The following is a 17,585-nucleotide window of genomic DNA, read 5'->3' on the forward strand; positions in this document are numbered from 1 at the left end:
TTTACGTCCCCACGCGGGATGGGGCGAGCAGCTTAAATACGGGGTAAAGCTGGGATTGGTGCGGTGCTGCCGGACGGCAGCGTTCCGGCAGAACCGGCCCCTTCTCCAGTCGTGGGGCTTTCCCGGGAGTGGGCCTGGGCAGTCATAGAATCACAGAATCATAGAATCGTTTAGGTTGGAAAAGACCTTTAAGATCATCCAGTCCAACCATTAACCTACACTACCAAGTCCACACTAAACCAATCAAGGGCAGACTAGACTAAACCATGTCCCCAAGTGCCACATCTACCCGTTTTTTGAACACTTCCAGGGATGGGGACTCCACCACCTCTCTGGGCAGCCTGTTCCAATGCTCGACTACCCTTTCTGTGAAGAAATTTTTCCTAATATCCAACTTAAACCTCCCCTGACGCAGCTTGAGCCCATTTCCTCTCATCCTATCGCTAACTACTTGGGAGAGGAGCCCAACACCCCCCTCACTACACCCTCCTGTCAGGTGGCTGTAGAGAGCGATCAGGTCTCCCCTCGGCCGCCTCTTCGCCCTGGGGATCCCATGTGGGACGGGGCTGTGGGGTGGGCGGGCTGGCGGGGCGTCGCGGCCAGAAATAAGAGCTGGTCGGGTATGAATAAAGCGCTGCGTTCGCCTTCGGGACCGAGGGCGAGGACTGACGGGCCCATTGCCCCGCACCTTGGACGTAACGGCAACGTGCGGGGACATGGCGGATGCGAAAGAGCGTCGGCGTTGCCGCTATTTGGGCGATTTTGGACGTCATGGCAACGTGCGGGGACATCCCCGATGGGAAAGAGCATTGGCGTTTGGGCAAGACGGTCGGGATTTGGGCCATTTGCTGCTTTTCTTCTGAGCTTGTCCCCGCTTGCGGCGGCGCGGCCCCCGGCCCTGTCGCTCTCCTGGTGGGACCGCGGGGGTGGATTTGGGCCTGGAGCGCGGCACGGGCGCTCCGAGGGCGGGTCAGTGGCGCGGGAGGCACTGCACCTCGCTTACGCTCAGGAGGAGCAACATTGGAGCGTTCTGGGGTTTGGTGGTTTGGGGTCCCCCCCCATCCCTGTTAATTTGTAAGGGGGAAAAGCCTTAGCCGAATCACTAAAAATAGTGGCACCCCAGAAGCGCCGATGTTTTGGGATGCCAGGGAGGGCGTGGAGTGCAGCGAGCGTTAACTTCGCTGAAGTTTAAACACAACAAAAGTGGCCAAATCGGGTCCTAAACGCAGCGGCGGGTTTACCCGCAGGCCCGCCGCGCCGCCGGCTAAGGCAGCGCCAGGCCCTAGGCCCGCTGTCGCCCGCCCCGCTCTCTTTCTCTCTTCGCCGCCTACCCAGAACCAGGAGATCGAGCCGGGGCGCGGAAGCCCCGCCCGCGGCGGCGGCGGCGGCAGTGGCCGCTCCCCGCCCCCCCAACCCCCCCCCCCAACCCCGAGGCGGGCGGCGCGCGTGCGCGCGGCGGGGGCGCGCGTGCGGGCATGCGCGCGGGGGCGCGCGGAGGCGCCTCAGTTCAGGGGCGCCCACGGAGTAGCCGCCATATGCCGCGGCGGCTGGTGCGGCGCTCGCCAGCCTCGCCGGCGCGGAGCCGCGGTGCCCCCCCGGCCTCCTCCCCGCGGCCGGCCCGGACGTAGCGTTTCAATGGGAAGTTCTCACTTACTAAACAAGGGCTTGCCTCTAGGTAACGATCTCGCCTCGCGTCGCGCCGCGCCGGCCTGGTCGCGGCGGTGGGGACCGGCGGCGGGCGGGCGGAGGAGGGGGGCGGGGGGGGGCGGTCGGCCCCCGCCGCCGCCGCCGCCGCCGCCGCGCTTTGTGTGCCCGGCCCCGCCGCTGCCGGCCCCTCCGCGCAGCCCCCCCGGCTGCCGGCGGGGAGCGGGGCTCCCCTGACGGCCGCATCGCCGCCGCAACTTTGCCCGGTGGCTGCTGGCGGTAGCTGGGATATTTGAATTTAAAAAAAAAAAAAAATTAAAAAAAAAGGGAATAAAAATTAAGCGCGGGGAGGCGGGTGAGGCGCAGGCAGGGGACTGGAAGTCGGCTGCGGGTGTAATTCATCCCTAAATAAAAATCCTTGAATAAAAAAGTCAAAGGGCGCTCAGACCGCATCCAGAATGTTAATGTGGGGTGTTCCTCCCCCCCCTCCCTGGTCCCGTTCGCTCTTGGGTTGAGCGATGCCCTGGCTTTTAACTGCAGGGAAATGCTGGTAAAGTGCCATGGAGGAAGAAAAAGCCCTGCTAATATTTCAATAAACAGGAAGTTTAAAAGCGGCATTTTATTGCTGTAAAAAGTGCTTAAGGCCTGGCTCTTGAAATGATTTTGCTAAATCTGCGGACGGGTTATGTATCTGAGAGGTAAGGCTCTTCTCTGTAAATTTGAATTTCTCTTTTTCTTTCTTTCCTCTTTCTTTTTTTTTTTTTTTTTTTAAAACATGTGCTAGCAAATGCATTTATGGATTGGTGCTGGTTTTTAAGGTAACATGAATAATATGCATGGGGTGATATTACAGATATGCCTCCAGAATTGCTTGGCATAAATTATCATGTTAATCTAAAGGTGATTTTTTTCTTTTTTTTCCCCTTCCCCCAGACATAAGGAGACAGAATGTCGATTCTGTTTATAAACATTATCATTTTGTAAGCAAATGATACCAGAAGAAGGCTACAGAGCAGAGAATAAGCCTGTTCACTGTGTAGATATGAGTCAGTCTGCCATGCTGCTTTGTTTTCTTCTAAAAAAATTAAAATCAAAAGTCAGGATTTCACTCATAGCACCGATCTGGACAGAATAATTGTAGAAAACACTGTTAATCAGCAGTGATTTTCAAAATTTCACCTGTTGTAAGTTAAATTAAACAATTTAATGTCACCTTATATTTTAATAACTGTTGTCCTTATCAGGAAGAATGTTTGCTTTTAGGCCATGACAGAGCAGCTAAAGATAATCATCCTTTTAGCCTCATTGAAAATAATGAGGCCTGATAAACTGAAGTGAATGTGTACTTTTTTCCCACTGAATTAAAATTAACTCTAATGTTTGCGATGTACAGACGTGTTTCAAGTGCGTCGCCCTGATTCTTTCTCCTGGGTCTTAGAAGACGTAAATATTCTTACTTAGCATTTGAGCCCCTTGGCAAGTAGCCTGATGCCCTTATTAAAATATTTTAAATCTCATTATTGTGTCCCACTAGGAAGGGAAAAAACATACTAAGAAAAATAAACTTTATATTTAAATAACTTCAGTTGTAGATTGAAATCCCATTGAGCAACACTTTTAAAAATGTACATCCTTGGTAAATAAAAAGGGTTAAAAAGCTCACTATAAAGTAGACTCTGCTAGTAGGAAGATAATTGTCCAGTGCATCTCTTTGTTCTGTGTTCTTATCTGTTTTACCTATTTTTAGCCGTGCGTTGGTGAAGCAGGCATGTAAAATTAGCAGCCCAAACTGCTAACTTTAGCATATTTTATAACGTTGCTCTTTATTGACCCCCAAAGGCAGCAAGATTTCAATATCGGAATTACTTAACGTTTGACAAATAATGTCTTCTTTGGTTTATTATCATGTCAACCCTCCCGAGAGCAGGCTAGTGACAAAATACTTTGTCCACTTGCAGTTCACTAGTGTATTCCAAACCAAAATGAAACAAACAACCGCCTGCCCCCCAGCCTGCCACACTTTTCCAGTCTGAACAAGAAATAGGTGTTTATGGGGTGGCTGCAGTTCATAAACAGATGGGGGAAAAAGAGAGAGTTAAACCTGTTCCCTCGTTTTTGTCATTGTTAATGGGAAACAATTCTTGGGACGTGAGTGGAGTTTCTCTGTGTTTATTTAATGGCATCGAGGGCATAAATGGGTGCAGAGTCAGTGGCGTTCTCTGTCCTTCTGTAGACACCCACCCCACCCCACCCCTGAACAGTGTAGATCCAGTATTTCTCCGTCAAGGGATGTGTTATTTCATTACTGAATTGGTAAATAAAATAGTAACGATCCTGAGAATTGCTGTAGTCATGCTCAGTAGAAGAGTTTAGTCAATGAAACTACTATTTTGAAATGAAACTACTACAGTCACCTTTGTGAATTTTTCAGTTCAGTGTTGTCGTATGTAGTAAAGGAATAGCTGGAGTGTGCAGCTTTTGAGTGTGCAGTGTAATACGTGTAAAAAGCTCATCATCGTAAATATTGTATACACTATGATACTTTATCATAAACGTAGAGTTCCTGATGGTGTGGCAAAACAAATTACAAGTGCCCTTATGTTTGTCAGTTTGGTTAGCTCTTGACTTGGCCTTCTGTACCAAAAAGATAAATAGCATCTGTCCTTTGTTAAAAATGCCCGGTGCTTCAATTTACTAATCTCTCTGTTTCTAGAGTTATTGTTTTGTTTACAATGTAAACAGAGCAGTCGCAGTACTTAGCCAAAAGTGTGATCCGAGAGATTAGGATTGGGCTGGCTACTGTGAAGTGTTATCATACAGATACAGTAGCGCACTTGCCAACATGTTGAAACATAAAGTCAATCCCCCTTTATCAAATACGAGCACCTACCGCAGATCGGTGACTAGGCTGGGTAGTCCCTTTTGGGGAGAGAATCGACATTATCCCGAAGTGCCTGTTCCTGTAAGAATGGGAAAAGAAAGGAAAAAAAGAAAAAAGAAAAAAAAAAAAGCTTATTTTAGAAGTAAATAGTTTGAACAGCAATAAGTGCATGGAAAGGCACAGATGTAAATGTCTTTTAAGTAAAGACACTGAGAAGCAACACGATCTTTAATTTGCTTATGGGAAATACCCCACTTAACTCCAAACCAGGCAAATATTTTGGACTATGATTGTTTTCTTGCCACTTTGTCTTTCCTTACCTGCCATCCATTTGTAATAACTACATGTTGTGAAATTTATCTGGAGAGGTTGGCTACTTGTGTGCTAGAGACCTGCTTTTAAGAGTAATGCTCAGGTTTTCGCCTCCCAGGCCGGCTGGGAACATTGATGAGGTGATACTCTCCAGCATGTGTCAAGCTTTCAAATCCCATAGCAGTTGGCAGTATCGCAGCGTAGCAGCCTCATCTGAGGCTCCCTAACCTTCTGGCCCCATAATTATTTATTTAGTGAGAGAGGAGAGATGGAGTTACACTTTTAATATGTGTCCTAAAATTTAAGGTGAGGATAAAAGTTGTAGTACATAGCCCTTTAGCCTTAGTCCCTCTGCTGCACGTGCTTTCTCACTCCCAGGCAGCGTAGCAACGGATTTACAGTTTGGGAAGACAGAAGTTCCCAGCTGTGGTTTTGGGTCTCTTTCTCCCCTACTGCCTTGAGAGCAAAGGTGATGATTCATTTGAATCTTATGTATTGATCAGGAAAAGATAGCAAACGTTCACTACAGATAAATCTAAAATTAACATTTCCTGCTGAAATACAACGCTTTGCTCCCTCACCCATAGTCCTCTGGGAAGACTGGAGAAGTGCAGCAACGCTTCCAGTTGCGGTGGGCCTTTTAGGGTCTCTGAGCTGTGATTACGATAGGATCTTTTCCAAGGCACGGTAATCCTCAGCCCATCTCCCCAAATGGTCAACCTGTTCTGAAGGGTTTTGGGAATCTGGCAGCATCAAAGCGTTGGCTGGCTGGAGCTGATGTTTGACCTTACGCGGCAGTATTGCGGGGAGGGGGGAGCGGACTAAGCGTCTCATGGTGTGAGAAAGGGTGCTGTGAGTCCCCGGATTAGACTGTTGCAGGTGCTTGTGGGGCCCTGTCCTTTGATGTTCAGCTTTGGTTTGATGGCTGACGTGAGTAAAAACTTCAAATTGTTTTTGAACCTGACCAGAGACCTATCCGGTTCCTCGAGGAATATGAGACTGTCCCTGGGCTCCGTCTAATTTGTGCCAGCTTCTCTAATTTGTGCTGCCTCGTAGCTGCTATCTGCGGCCACATTGGGGATGGGGAGAACTTGGAGCGCAGCGTGCCTCAGCCACACCCTGGGGCTCTGCCTGCTGCCAGCACCGGAGCCCCGGGCGGGAGCTGGCAGCGCTGCTCGCTTCGCTGGCACGGGGACGGCTCCCCCAACCCAGGTTTTTACCTAGCTGGGTGCTGCAACAGGCAGCACCTTTAAAAAGAAAAGAAAAAAACACTAGTGAAATAATAATTTTTTTTTTTTTTAAAAAGCTCATAAGGTAAAATTAAATTCCAAATAAAAAGAAATCACTCAAAAGAAACCTCTCCTGAAAAATATCTGTATGTTAGATGAATAGGTTGATTATTTTCTGATGTGCAAAACATAATATGTTATGTTCGCTATAGCAGAGCAATTTAATTTTTGAGGAAGATGATTATAAATTGTCTCTTTTATGAAATATTTTTGTCATTTCTTCTCAAGTATATCATGTTTCCTGCATCGTTAGTCCATTTACTAGTTATCCCGTTTGTGTCTAATCAACATAATTGAAAGCTGACATTGTTTGATTCCCCACCACCACCACCACCACTTTGAAGTAAACATTGCTAATGTTATGGCATGTTTCATGTTGATACTTATTTTGGACGACTGTTGTTCATCTCCGCATTTTCATCTTTTATTACACCTACCTTTTTCAAGGGGCTTTTGGAGGAACTTACTTGCAGTGTACCTGCCAGAAGGGATTCTCTACAGAAGGCAGAAAAAGCTGGCCTCAGGGCTGGGGACAATTCTTCAGAGTAATTGTAAAGTTGAGGGGTTTTCTTTAATAGAAAGCTTTTTCTTTCTGTTACATACAAAGTATTAAGTATTCAGTATTAAACCACGAGGTAATGTGATTATATAATTACATTTTATGTTAGGTATTTTGAGGCATATTTTAATAGTTCTGTTTACAGGTCAGTGGATATCCCTTATCCATGCCCAAATCACTTCTGGCGAGTTGTGTCACCACCGTCAAAGTTACATAAGTCTGCAGTGAAAGTTGTTCACGCTTTCTGACTCTGTGTGTATGCCAGAACGCACCACGTTACCCCCTCCTCTCCTTCTAGTCTTTTTAGGGGAACTCTGATGCCAACTCACAAAAAAAGGAAGGAAGCAGAGAAACATTTCTTACTTAACTTGAGTCACAATTCCAAATTCCTGGATGCAGTCCAAATTTCTTATTGTTGGATGTGTGCTAACGGTCTCCTGAACAGCCCCAATATTTTTTGATAGATTCCATCTTTTACTGTGGTACGTGGACATGCCCTGTGATAAGAGCGGTGAGAGGTCTGTCCAAGCGGGGCATACTGGAAGCTTCACAATTAATTCTCACGCTACCTTGCCGAACATGACAAAAGCGTAACTGTTTTGCTGCCTTTCAAAGCAGGCGTTGCTTTTGCCACCTTCTGTGCTCGGTTGACACGTGACCTTCAGAAGCGAGAAACGTCTGTAGTTGGGAAACCACACTGGGCAGCCCAGTGTTACGCACATACACCTAAATGTGTCTGCTGGTGTGCAAAAGCGATGTAGGCCCTCATCCACGTTGGACAGTCAGAGCAGAGTCTAAACACAAGTAAAGTAGATAGTGCTTTAGGAAAGTTGAGTTCTAGGGGCAGCAAAAAAGAGTGGTCCTGCTTTCTATTTTGCTCACGTCAGAGCCTTGGAAAGCCAGGCTGACCGCTGTTGCTGCTGCCACGTTGCCCTCTCTCCCACCCTCCAAACATTACGAATAGAAATTAGCCCATGGCTGCCTTCTGATGACAGCAGGAATGGCAAATCCAACTCTCCAAGGCTCTCCCTGCTGCATTCCCATCGAACAGCATTCCTTTCCTATGGCCAGAGCGCACACCGTGTGCCGTAAAGCCCTGCACCTGGCCCAGCAGAGGAGCGGCCAGTGTGCCGTCCTGCCTCATGCTCGGCCAGTGCACTGGCGAGTCAGAACTCGGAAGAAAGCCAGCAGAGAAGCAGCACTGCAGAGTATTTTCATCATCTTCTACTACACATCCTTTTTTTTTTTTCCACTCTGCAGAATGTCATCGTAGCCCTTGGGTGAGTCAGAAGTTGGGAGAATGAGCCAGAAAGGAGCTATACTGAGATGTGTGCTCTCCAGTCAGATTGGGCTGATCCGCAGGAGGATTTGCAGGAAGGGAGCTGCCCCGGGCAGCTGTTAGTCATACCTACAGCGAGAGGTGCTGCTGGGGGCTGACAGACAGTAACGTCTTTGCCATTGGTGCAGGTCCCAGTATCTTTAATTTGTAATTGCAGAATTTCTGTTGGCTTCTGTGGGATTTTTACCTGAATATGGATTTTCAGAAATAGCCCTCTATTTTAAGCCAAACTGTCCAAAATTACCGGTGCTTTTTGCATATTTGCAGCATGGCACTCTCAATCCCATAAAGAAAATGTATGGCTTAGCAGAAATGGTGGTGTGGAGCACTTCATCAAAATTCCCAGATGAGTCAAATTTCATTAGATGGTTGCAGCCAGTTTGTCTCTTGCCGAGTATGTAGCTTTAGCCTTTGCAGAGTCGTGCAGGACAAAAGTGTTTAGCAGAGATAACCACAAGCCAGTCTCCAAACTCTTAAACTGATATTTCAGTATTTTTTCTCTTTAATGTGTTGTACCAGATATGTTAAACTGTTTATTTTCAACCAGATAATAAGCGTTTTCGCATTTGTGGTCTACCAACCATCTTAATGCGTGTCTAGTGCTTCACTCAATAGTATTAATGTGTATTACAACCTTTCTCATGTTGTTGATTTTCCCGTTCATATAATCAGCATTACTGAGGAGTGATCTTCAGTAATTCAGTGTTGTATGTGTGTGTTCCAATGCTGACTGGAACTGGCTAGCTAAGTCTTTCTAACATACTATTTCTTGACTAAGAAAGGTCATTAAGATACTGACCAAAGCCACTGCAGCATTTTAGGTTTTATTTTGCATCCTCGCCAAATTCTCTCCTGCCTGCTAAAAGTCTGCCTCTACTAGTTGTGCTCCTGTCCTAGACTGCCTTGTGCCAGGATTACTGTCTTTCATTTCTGCTACCAGCTTTTGGCATGGGAGGTCTTACTCGGTTTGGTTTGTTTGCATTAGCTTTCAGGATCCTTTAAGTTGAAAAAATGCAGTATCAACTTTCAGTACCTCTATAACCTAGTTACTTGTACCTAAAGGGCTTACTACCTTCACCCTCAGTGAAGATTTGTAGTTAATACTGCAGTCGCTTTGTTCCTTGGTTCTGTCAAATTTTCACTGGTTTTTCAGCTCCTGCGTGACTGTCAAAGCCTATTTGAATTGTGTTGAATTTGCAGATAGTTCTTAATGTGGAACCTTTTCTTGTTATCCTAAAACTAAAGCGTCTTCCTACATCTGCTCTCGCTGAGATTCGTGGTCAGCAGTTTCGCCACCAAAGCACTACTCCTTTGTCAACTTCCAACTCAGCACAGCCAGAGAGCAGAGTTTTATTTTTTATTTTTCCAAGCAAAAGCAACATCTAAGAAAATAACCTTTTATCTGTGTAGAGCTGGATGTATTTTAGCCACGCCAGTCTAGATAAAAAGAATGTCTTGCATTTTTTTAAAAGCTTGTGGGAGGAGGCTCACAATAGAGGCTCCATTGTACTGTTAGTACTGAGCGTACAGGAAATCACAAATTAGCTATGACGAGAGTATTGAAGGGGAGTTTTAAGTTTACTTAATTCCCATAGTATTGTATGGTTTTGAAAGGGTTTCACAATACATTGCCTTTCGGGTTTGGTTGTGTATGTTGTTTGTGTTTGGCAGTCCTCTGTTCAAGGCTTTCTCTTACCATGTCTTTGTTCAAAAGGTTTCATGTTTTGAATGCTTGAATCCAGATGACTTTCCTTCTTACTGTAAATACAGAGGCATACAAATACACTTGGTATTTATCTCATGACCACCCTGCAGCCATCTAAAATTTAAATCTAGCATTATGTATTCAGCAGTGAGAAATATCTCCTTAGAGCAAGCAATAAAAAAGGATTTTAAGTAGGAATTTGGAGAACAGTAAGCTGCAGGCACAACTTTTCCTTTCCTAACAGATTTTGATCCTGCAGGATGATGAGCTTCCAGTTGATATTGAGGGGAATTGGAGTGGGCTTACAAACCTGTAGGATCCTGACTGCATCCTGCGTAGCTAAACCCAAATTATTACAGGATAACCCTTTTACTAAAATTTTGTCCAAGATTGGTTTGGCTTAGTACCTGCAGTTGAGGAACAAGTTCTGTCACTCAGTTGAAAGAACAAGGTTTATGAGGACTCTCCAAAATCATGAATCTTATTTTTTTTAGTCCTGTGAATAAAGAAAGTACAAAACAGTGTATTGCATTGAGTTGGTAATTTAGAACCTGAAGTACTGTGAATATTACAATTTTGCATTTGTTTTCATAACTTTACTAGCATCTTCCCTCTGGACTTGTTTTTAAGCCTGTTGAATTTTGTTAGTGATTTTTATGAGCTTCGTGGCTTTGTTTTAAAAAAATATATTAAAAAATCTGTTAACAAATACATAAATAGTAAGTATTTTCTTATACCCACAAAGAGTCAAAGGCAAAAAAAAACCCCAAGAAATTGAAAATAAAGTTTGGGGTTTTTTGACTGTCCTGGGGATACTGTCTTACAGAAATTACGAATTTTCAAAGTATGGTTTACACAATTCTAGCAGCTATTGATATACCCTAAAGATTTATTGGCAGGAGGAGATTTTTCTTTTCGTGCAGGAAAAAAAGGATCTCAAAAATGATCTAATTCTCTATCAGATTTTCAAAGAGAATTAGTAAAAATCAGGTTTCATTTTAGAAGACTGATTCCAAAAAGAACATTAAACTGATTATTTTTATAAATAGTAAATAACCTCATCTGTTATATCTAACATTTCCTTGATCACAAAAGTGCACAGTGAAAGAAGGAGTCAATGAATAAGCCATATGATACCTGGAAAACCGCTCACGTTTAATTAAGCACAATTTTAAATCAGGTTAGCTAAGCTAGTGCAAGCCTGTTTGAACTCTTGTTTAAGTGTAAACTAGGCTTATTTCACATTTACATTAAGATATTTAGGAAATAGCAAAACCAAATCAAAATGTGGTACTTTGCAATGACTTTATATTGCGTATTTGAGTGCTGATTTACAAGCATACTTAAGCGTAAATACAACTTCTTTGTGTGGGATTCATACCTCTCTGTAAAAGGAGCTTCACTGAAGCAGCTGTGTTCGGAAATTAATGTCCTACATGAGAACTAAATCACCTTCTTGAAGTCCTTCTCTTTTTTTTCTTTGGTTATACAAGAAGTTTCACATTACTTAAAATCTTAGGTAAGCACTGAAGTGAGGTGAGGTGCAGGGTTGCTAACTTTCAGGGCAAATTTGGTCTGTTTACTGAGAGGAGAATTGGAAGAGCTGGGAGCAGAGACAGCGGTGCTAGCAGATGTGCTAAGTGGCTGTGGAATGGCCCAGATGGTCTTGGTGGTCTTCCCACACTTAGGAGCAGCCTCAGGAGCGACCTGGGATAATTCACTTCACTTCTCTGTGCCCAGTCCCGCCACCCATTCAGGTGCAGGTGGTGATGGTGAGGTTAGCTGGGAAAGCTCTCTGGGATCTGTTGGAAATGGCACCAAATCAGAGTAGGATTCTGTTGTTAGCGGTGCTTGGAGTAGGTGCTTGGTAGGTCTTGTTTGTGTCTTCTTGTATCACAGGGAAATGGTTTGGGAGGCATCGTGCTTTCAGTTGTGAACTGAATTGCGGTAAATGCACTTAATAAAACAACCTCTGGCTTGACTGAACACAGAGCCATACAGAACACTCTGCTGTGACTGAAGAATTCAATCACAGCAATACTTTCACATCATCAGTCACATTCAAAACTTTTCTCAAAGTAAAAATGTACTTTCCACCATTAAAGCTCTTCCTCTTTAAACAGCAAAAAACCCCCTCCTGTATATTTGAGTCGGGAAGTTGTATTTCACCAATTAGCTTGACAGGACATGCATGCAAACAAACCAGCAAAATACCGGTAAGTGATGAGGCTGCAGCTCCATGTGCTGTGCACTGAAATATGGGGATGTTATGCACTGAGTACTCTTGCTCCTGCTGAGATATGAAGGCTTGGAGCGGAGACATGACTGCGAGCTATTTTTACTTAACAGTTGAACTTTGGAAGAGAAGAACTAAGGGATAATTTCTTTCAGTTTGAGTTTGCACATTGTACGACTATTAAAAACTTCAAGACGACTGTTAAGTAAAGACAGCTACTTGAAATGCCAGATGGAAAAGAGCAAGAAGAATGCCTTCTGTTTAAAACAGAAAGGGGATTATTGCTCGTTTTGTTTTGGGGTCTTCTCCAGGCCACACAGTTGCTGTGCCTGGCTCTTTTCAGTGTTGCAGTTTCCGTTGTGGGGCCCATTCAGATATTAGATGCATAGCGAGATGCATTTCTCTCTTGTTAATTGTCTGACAGAATGCAGGCTTCAAACGACATCTTTGTCACATGGTGCCAGGTCTGCATTACAGCGTCGGGCTGCGTTGCTGAAATCGGGATGGCGCTTTCTTTTAGTTCCTACTCGCATTGTCCAGTAAGTACTCTTACGGACGTGGCAAACATTTCTGCTATTCTATAAATGCGCTGGCTTTCTCAAAAGCTGTCGTGGTTTGTGAAGTATGATACTGGCTGTTTGGTTTGGACGCGAGACCCCTTGATTCATTCTTTTGCAGAGTAGTCAATCATCTCATTACGTCCATTTTATATGGATTTAGTTCAAGGCCTATGGTAGTTTACGCATAACTTGGAATAATCGGAAAATGTGAAAAATGCAGAGTATTCTTCAGTTGGCTAAAATTTTAAAAGGGCGTTTTTTCCTGCCGGCATCTGGAAGTCAGCCAGGTGAAAGTTAACATTCCCACAATACCTTTTCTGTGGGATAATGGGCAAGTTCAGGGCAGCATTCTTTCTTTCATTTATATAAACAGACTGTGCTGGCCAAGGCTATGGGAGAAGTGTTGCTGAACATGAAATTGTTGCTGTTTGCCCTTGCAGTTGTTGCTCTGTTGACAGTGATTTATTTATTTATTTATTTTATTTCATTATTGTTCTCCTGTTTATATTTAAATAACATGCTCTGTTACCATTTGGGATCTTGCCCAAGGCAGTGCTGCATGAAGAATCAATGGGCTCTACCGAGGATTCCATACACAGTAGTGAAACGATGTAGCTAGTATAAAACTAACTTTCAGAAGCTTTCAAAAAGTAGAAAGGTGTTTGTACAACGGTCGAGTCTCTTCGACAATAGATGAAGAGAGGCGAAGGTCTGAGGAGCTGAACTGACCTTTCATCTTACTCTGCTTTGCCACCCCTGGTCCTTCCAAAACATAGCAGGAATAAATTGTCAGGGAAGCGTGGAGCCGGGTGCGCAGGTACTGTCTGCTCCGTGGCTGGCTGGCAGCTTTCAGTTGCCACTGCTGTTTTGAGTAGGGGTAATTTTTATAATATTAAAAGATGGATAAGAATTTATTAAAATATATTTTTCCCTGTCAGAATTCATATCTTTGTACTTTTGGAGTTGCTGAACAGTTTACATACTGGAAAGGTTATTGCAAAGTGCATAACTTTGCATGTACAGTTTTATCAATTAGGAATATTCAGTGTGTCTTAAGCGTATGTGTAGATTTTTTTTTTTTTTTTTGAGGATCCTAAACAGGAATTTAGTGTGTACTGCGTCAAAGTAATAGTTTATATGTGAAGAACTGTGCATTTTTCAGCCTCTACGAAAACTACAGTAATGCTGGGTCAGTTAGCTGTGGCCAACCTTAGGTAAAGGTTGGGGAAGGGTAGGCAGAAACAGAGAGAATTTCAGAGATGCTAAATGTTTAATCTGCCATTTTCGTGGGCTGTGATATAAACGCTGTTCTTATTAAAAAATCATCTTAGTGACTTAACAGTTTTTCACCTGAGGTCTTTTCTACCAGATTTTTTTTTTTTTTCCTTTAAATGGCGAAGTTTTTCCTAGAAAATGCATGGGGTTTATTACTGATGCTTAAGAGGGCAGCAAGCAACTGTCGCATCTAAAAATTCAATTCTTAGTGAATTCTGAATTGACAGAGAAAGAAGGTCTGGTGAAACCCTTAATCTTTCATGCTATCTGGGTAGGTTGGGACATGGCCGTATAATTATACCCTTTTGTCCACTGATGTCACTGAGGTCCCTACACAAGAGTGCAGCTAGTAAATGAACCTAAAAATCACTTTATGTAAACTTCGCGTTTTTCTGTGCAGTGTGTAGGCCCGTTGTCCCGTAATCTGTACGTTCACATAAATATGAAGTCAGTAGGATGGGTACAAGCACTTGTAATTTTTTTGTTCTCTATTCATGCAAAATGCAGCAAAACAGTAAAATTCAAATGCACTAAAATGCATTAGTGGTGGGCTTTCCAACTTCCAGTTTTGTGACCATAATTTTTCATCCATTTTAAGCCTCTAATGCCTTTTAATACGTTTTCATGAACTAAATAGGAAGAAAAGCACTGTTGCTTACTTGATAAAATAAAGATATATTAAGAAACCAAAATTTATTGTCCTGTCTTCAGTTTGTATTCATTTAGAACACAGATTTTTATGGACCTTTTAGTTGGAGGTTATTTATTTCTCTAGGTTTTAAAGAAGAAATACTTGAACTGCTGGTTTTATTGCATGTAAATGTCAGAATCTTGGAACCAGCCATATTTAGATCTGTAGCATTCTTTTCTATTCAATATTTCTAAGCTTCCTTACTTAAAATAAGTGTTTTTTCCACATAAAAATGCATACATGTGTGGACCGTATATGCCATGATTTTATGTATGAACTTTTTTTTTTGCTGTAGTGCAGAAAGTGGTAGCATCTTTTTATCAGTTGTGAAGTTGAAGTTGCTCATACACATACAAAATTTTAATTACATCAGATACGTATGCGCACATCGTTATGCGAGCTGCTTGTGTGCAGATATGTATCTGCTCGTTCCTAATGCGCTTGGTTTTGGAGCTAACACTCAAGTAGCGGGCTGCCTTACTCTGTAAGCAGCTCTGCTGACTGATTGCAGAACCCCAGTACAACTCAGTGTGAATAAAGAACAAAGTGAGACCTTCTTAGATAAAGACAAAAACCAAAATCCTAATGAAAGATGTGCACTGAATAGTAACTTGTGCTTTCGTGTCTACCAACTGTGAAACCTCCATAAGAATTGCTACTAGTGTATGAGTGTTCCCTCCTTCTTAATAGAGGTGTTCTATATCCTCTTTTTCTTGTTGACTAGAGAATGACAGCTTTTAGAAGTATTGTAATGATGAAGTGCCATTAGCTGTATACCATTCACATCTTAAATTGCGTCCTTTGTTGTGTTCTTTGCTATTCTTGTAAAATAGTTGGGTATGGTCAGGATCTTGATTTCCAGCACTTCTGCTTTCTTTTTATTTTCTTGTTTTGTAGGTAATTCATTTTTTGTTGAATTATATGTATTTCTGTGATCAGTTGGCATGGAAACATGGCTGCTTTGTAGACCAGTTGCTTTTAGCATTAATTTGCAGGTACTCGTTTTTGAATGTGAAAATGGAAACCATTTATGTTCTTCATCATTCCCCATCATTAATACTTGCATGCTTTCTGATGCAATGTAAATTATCTTTCCTTCTGTCTTAGAGGGGAAAATGTACTCCTTTTTTAAAGAGGAAAAAAATACTCTGCTGCATCATGTACACTGTATTAAGAAGAGCATACTTTGTATAAAAATTATTTTTATATATATAACTCGACAGAATCAGTGAAACAAAGCCTAACACCAAATCCTACTTTAAGCCCAGAAAGCATGTAACACTTTTCGATAATGCAAAGTCACACCATCAGTTTCTTTTTTTATTAACTTATTTATTGATGTTACCCTTCCTTTTTTTATTTCAAGAGAGCCCTGTTTTCTTCTAGGGGTTTGCTGAATTTCACTTGAAAAAGGTTAGAGGTTTGCTTTGATCAGTACTGAGGAAAGTGGGGGAATACTTTCATTGGTATTTTGTGACTTTAGTTAGTGGAGTTCGCAGCGTCTGAAATCCCTCAATACTGGCAAAAGTGAACTTGTAGACTTTTTTATGATTATTGCAGCAGTATTCATGGTGATGTGATGGTATGCTGCAGCGACTACTGCTTGCAGAAAAACACGTAGCACTATCACACGTCTTCATCGTGGAGAATAGTTAGACTATTAGTGTTTGCTCACATTTATAGAAATTTGAAACTGTATCTGAATACATATAATTTTAAGTATAGATAACTAAATATCTAATTTAAGACCTGCTGTAAGCAGGTGCAGACTGTCTGCTTTCAGTGTAGTTGCTTTCAAGTTCTTCAGCATGAGATTTAATCTCATTCTAATTTCTAATAGCTACAGACTGTTGTCTGAAGAGCTTTATACAGATTGGATATGCAGAATAAAAATAAGATTTTAATTCATTTACTTTGGCTCATACTTCTCCATCCCGTTCCAGACTTCAAATGCTTTGTTTCACTAACCATTTCATAGGGAACATGCAAAACAAACAAATTCAATTGATACTGCTCATAACTCCGTTTTACATATTTAATAAACAATCAGTTCATCTGGCCTGTTGGGTGTATTGCTGTACTGCTTTTTCTTTATTCCCTAAGTTAAAGAACATGCTGTTCAATTTAAAAATCATAAGTCTATGTAGGATTTGACAAATTTCAATAAAAGAACTACGGATCTGCAGATTAGGAATACATTGTTCATGCCATTAGTCCTATTTTTTTAATTTCATGGTATTACTCAGCAACCGCATGGCTCATTCTCTCTGGACAGTTTAAAAAAAAAAAATCAGAAACCAAACCAAACCGTATAGGTGTAAACGCCACATTTTCACATTTAATATTTTCTTTAAATAACTTCAGTGGAAAAAGACACAGTTTGCTTCATACCAAACCCTTGTACCAAAACTGTTCAGAGCTTTCTTGTAGTTACTTGCAAGTGGTTTTCTCAGAGATTAAGAAAGAGAGCTTAGTGCAGAAGATGAGGGCTTTTTGTCTTGCTTTCAGCAGTTTACAGATCAGATTTTTACAAACTGTGATGCAGCTGTGAAAAGAAGTTAGGCCGTGCCGCTTCCTGTGTGACAGTATCACATCATACGCACAGAATAAAACCATTTCTCCCCTCTTCCCCCCGCCCTTCCCCTCCATTCTCTCATAAACAAATGGGTCTCTTACAGAGAGTGAAATGTGTGCCACCCTTTTATCATCTCAGAGTAACTTGTCAGAGACAAGATGCACTTCTGTGGCTGTTGTAAACTATTTTTTGGGTTGGGTTTTTTTTTTGACCCCTCCCCATCTTTCCCTGAAGTGCCTAATGGCACTCCTGGTCCAGGAACAGCAGCAGTGAGAACCACGTTGGGGGGGACACGACACAAAACAGTGTAATTGACTTAATCCCTGTACCGAATTGTAACTTTTCTGGTTCAGATTGATCGCTTCTTTCATGTTCTCTCTGGAACTAAATTTTCAGTAATCAGCATAGCCTCTTTCTACATGTTTTTAATTCTTTAACCAGATTGTTTTCCGTGGTTGGTGACCTGCGGTGCTCACAACTTGTTAGTTCTGACCGGTGGGAAACGTAAGTTCGCACAGC

The 17,585-nt window shown here is 42.6% G+C and overlaps 1 protein-coding gene across 8 annotated transcripts in view; it reads left to right on the top strand.

The window, feature by feature from the left end:
• The window catches only part of CTBP1 (C-terminal binding protein 1), a 253,569-nt gene that overhangs the window by 183,174 nt on the left and 52,810 nt on the right, over positions 1-17,585 (top strand). Inside the window, exon 1 of one of the 8 annotated variants that reach the window (XM_075709148.1) lies at positions 1,607-1,675. The exons of 5 other annotated variants lie outside the window; for them this stretch is intronic. In XM_075709148.1, coding sequence (XP_075565263.1) covers positions 1,636-1,675 — 40 coding nt within the window. In that variant the 5' untranslated portion in view covers positions 1,607-1,635. Of the gene's footprint in view, positions 1-1,606; positions 1,676-17,585 lie in introns of those variants that run through there. 2 more of the 8 variants (XM_075709151.1, XM_075709149.1) reach the window with 2 other exon arrangements.

This window comes from Pelecanus crispus, chromosome 4 (genome assembly GCF_030463565.1).
Source record: "Pelecanus crispus isolate bPelCri1 chromosome 4, bPelCri1.pri, whole genome shotgun sequence".
Taxonomy (NCBI): domain Eukaryota; kingdom Metazoa; phylum Chordata; class Aves; order Pelecaniformes; family Pelecanidae; genus Pelecanus; species Pelecanus crispus.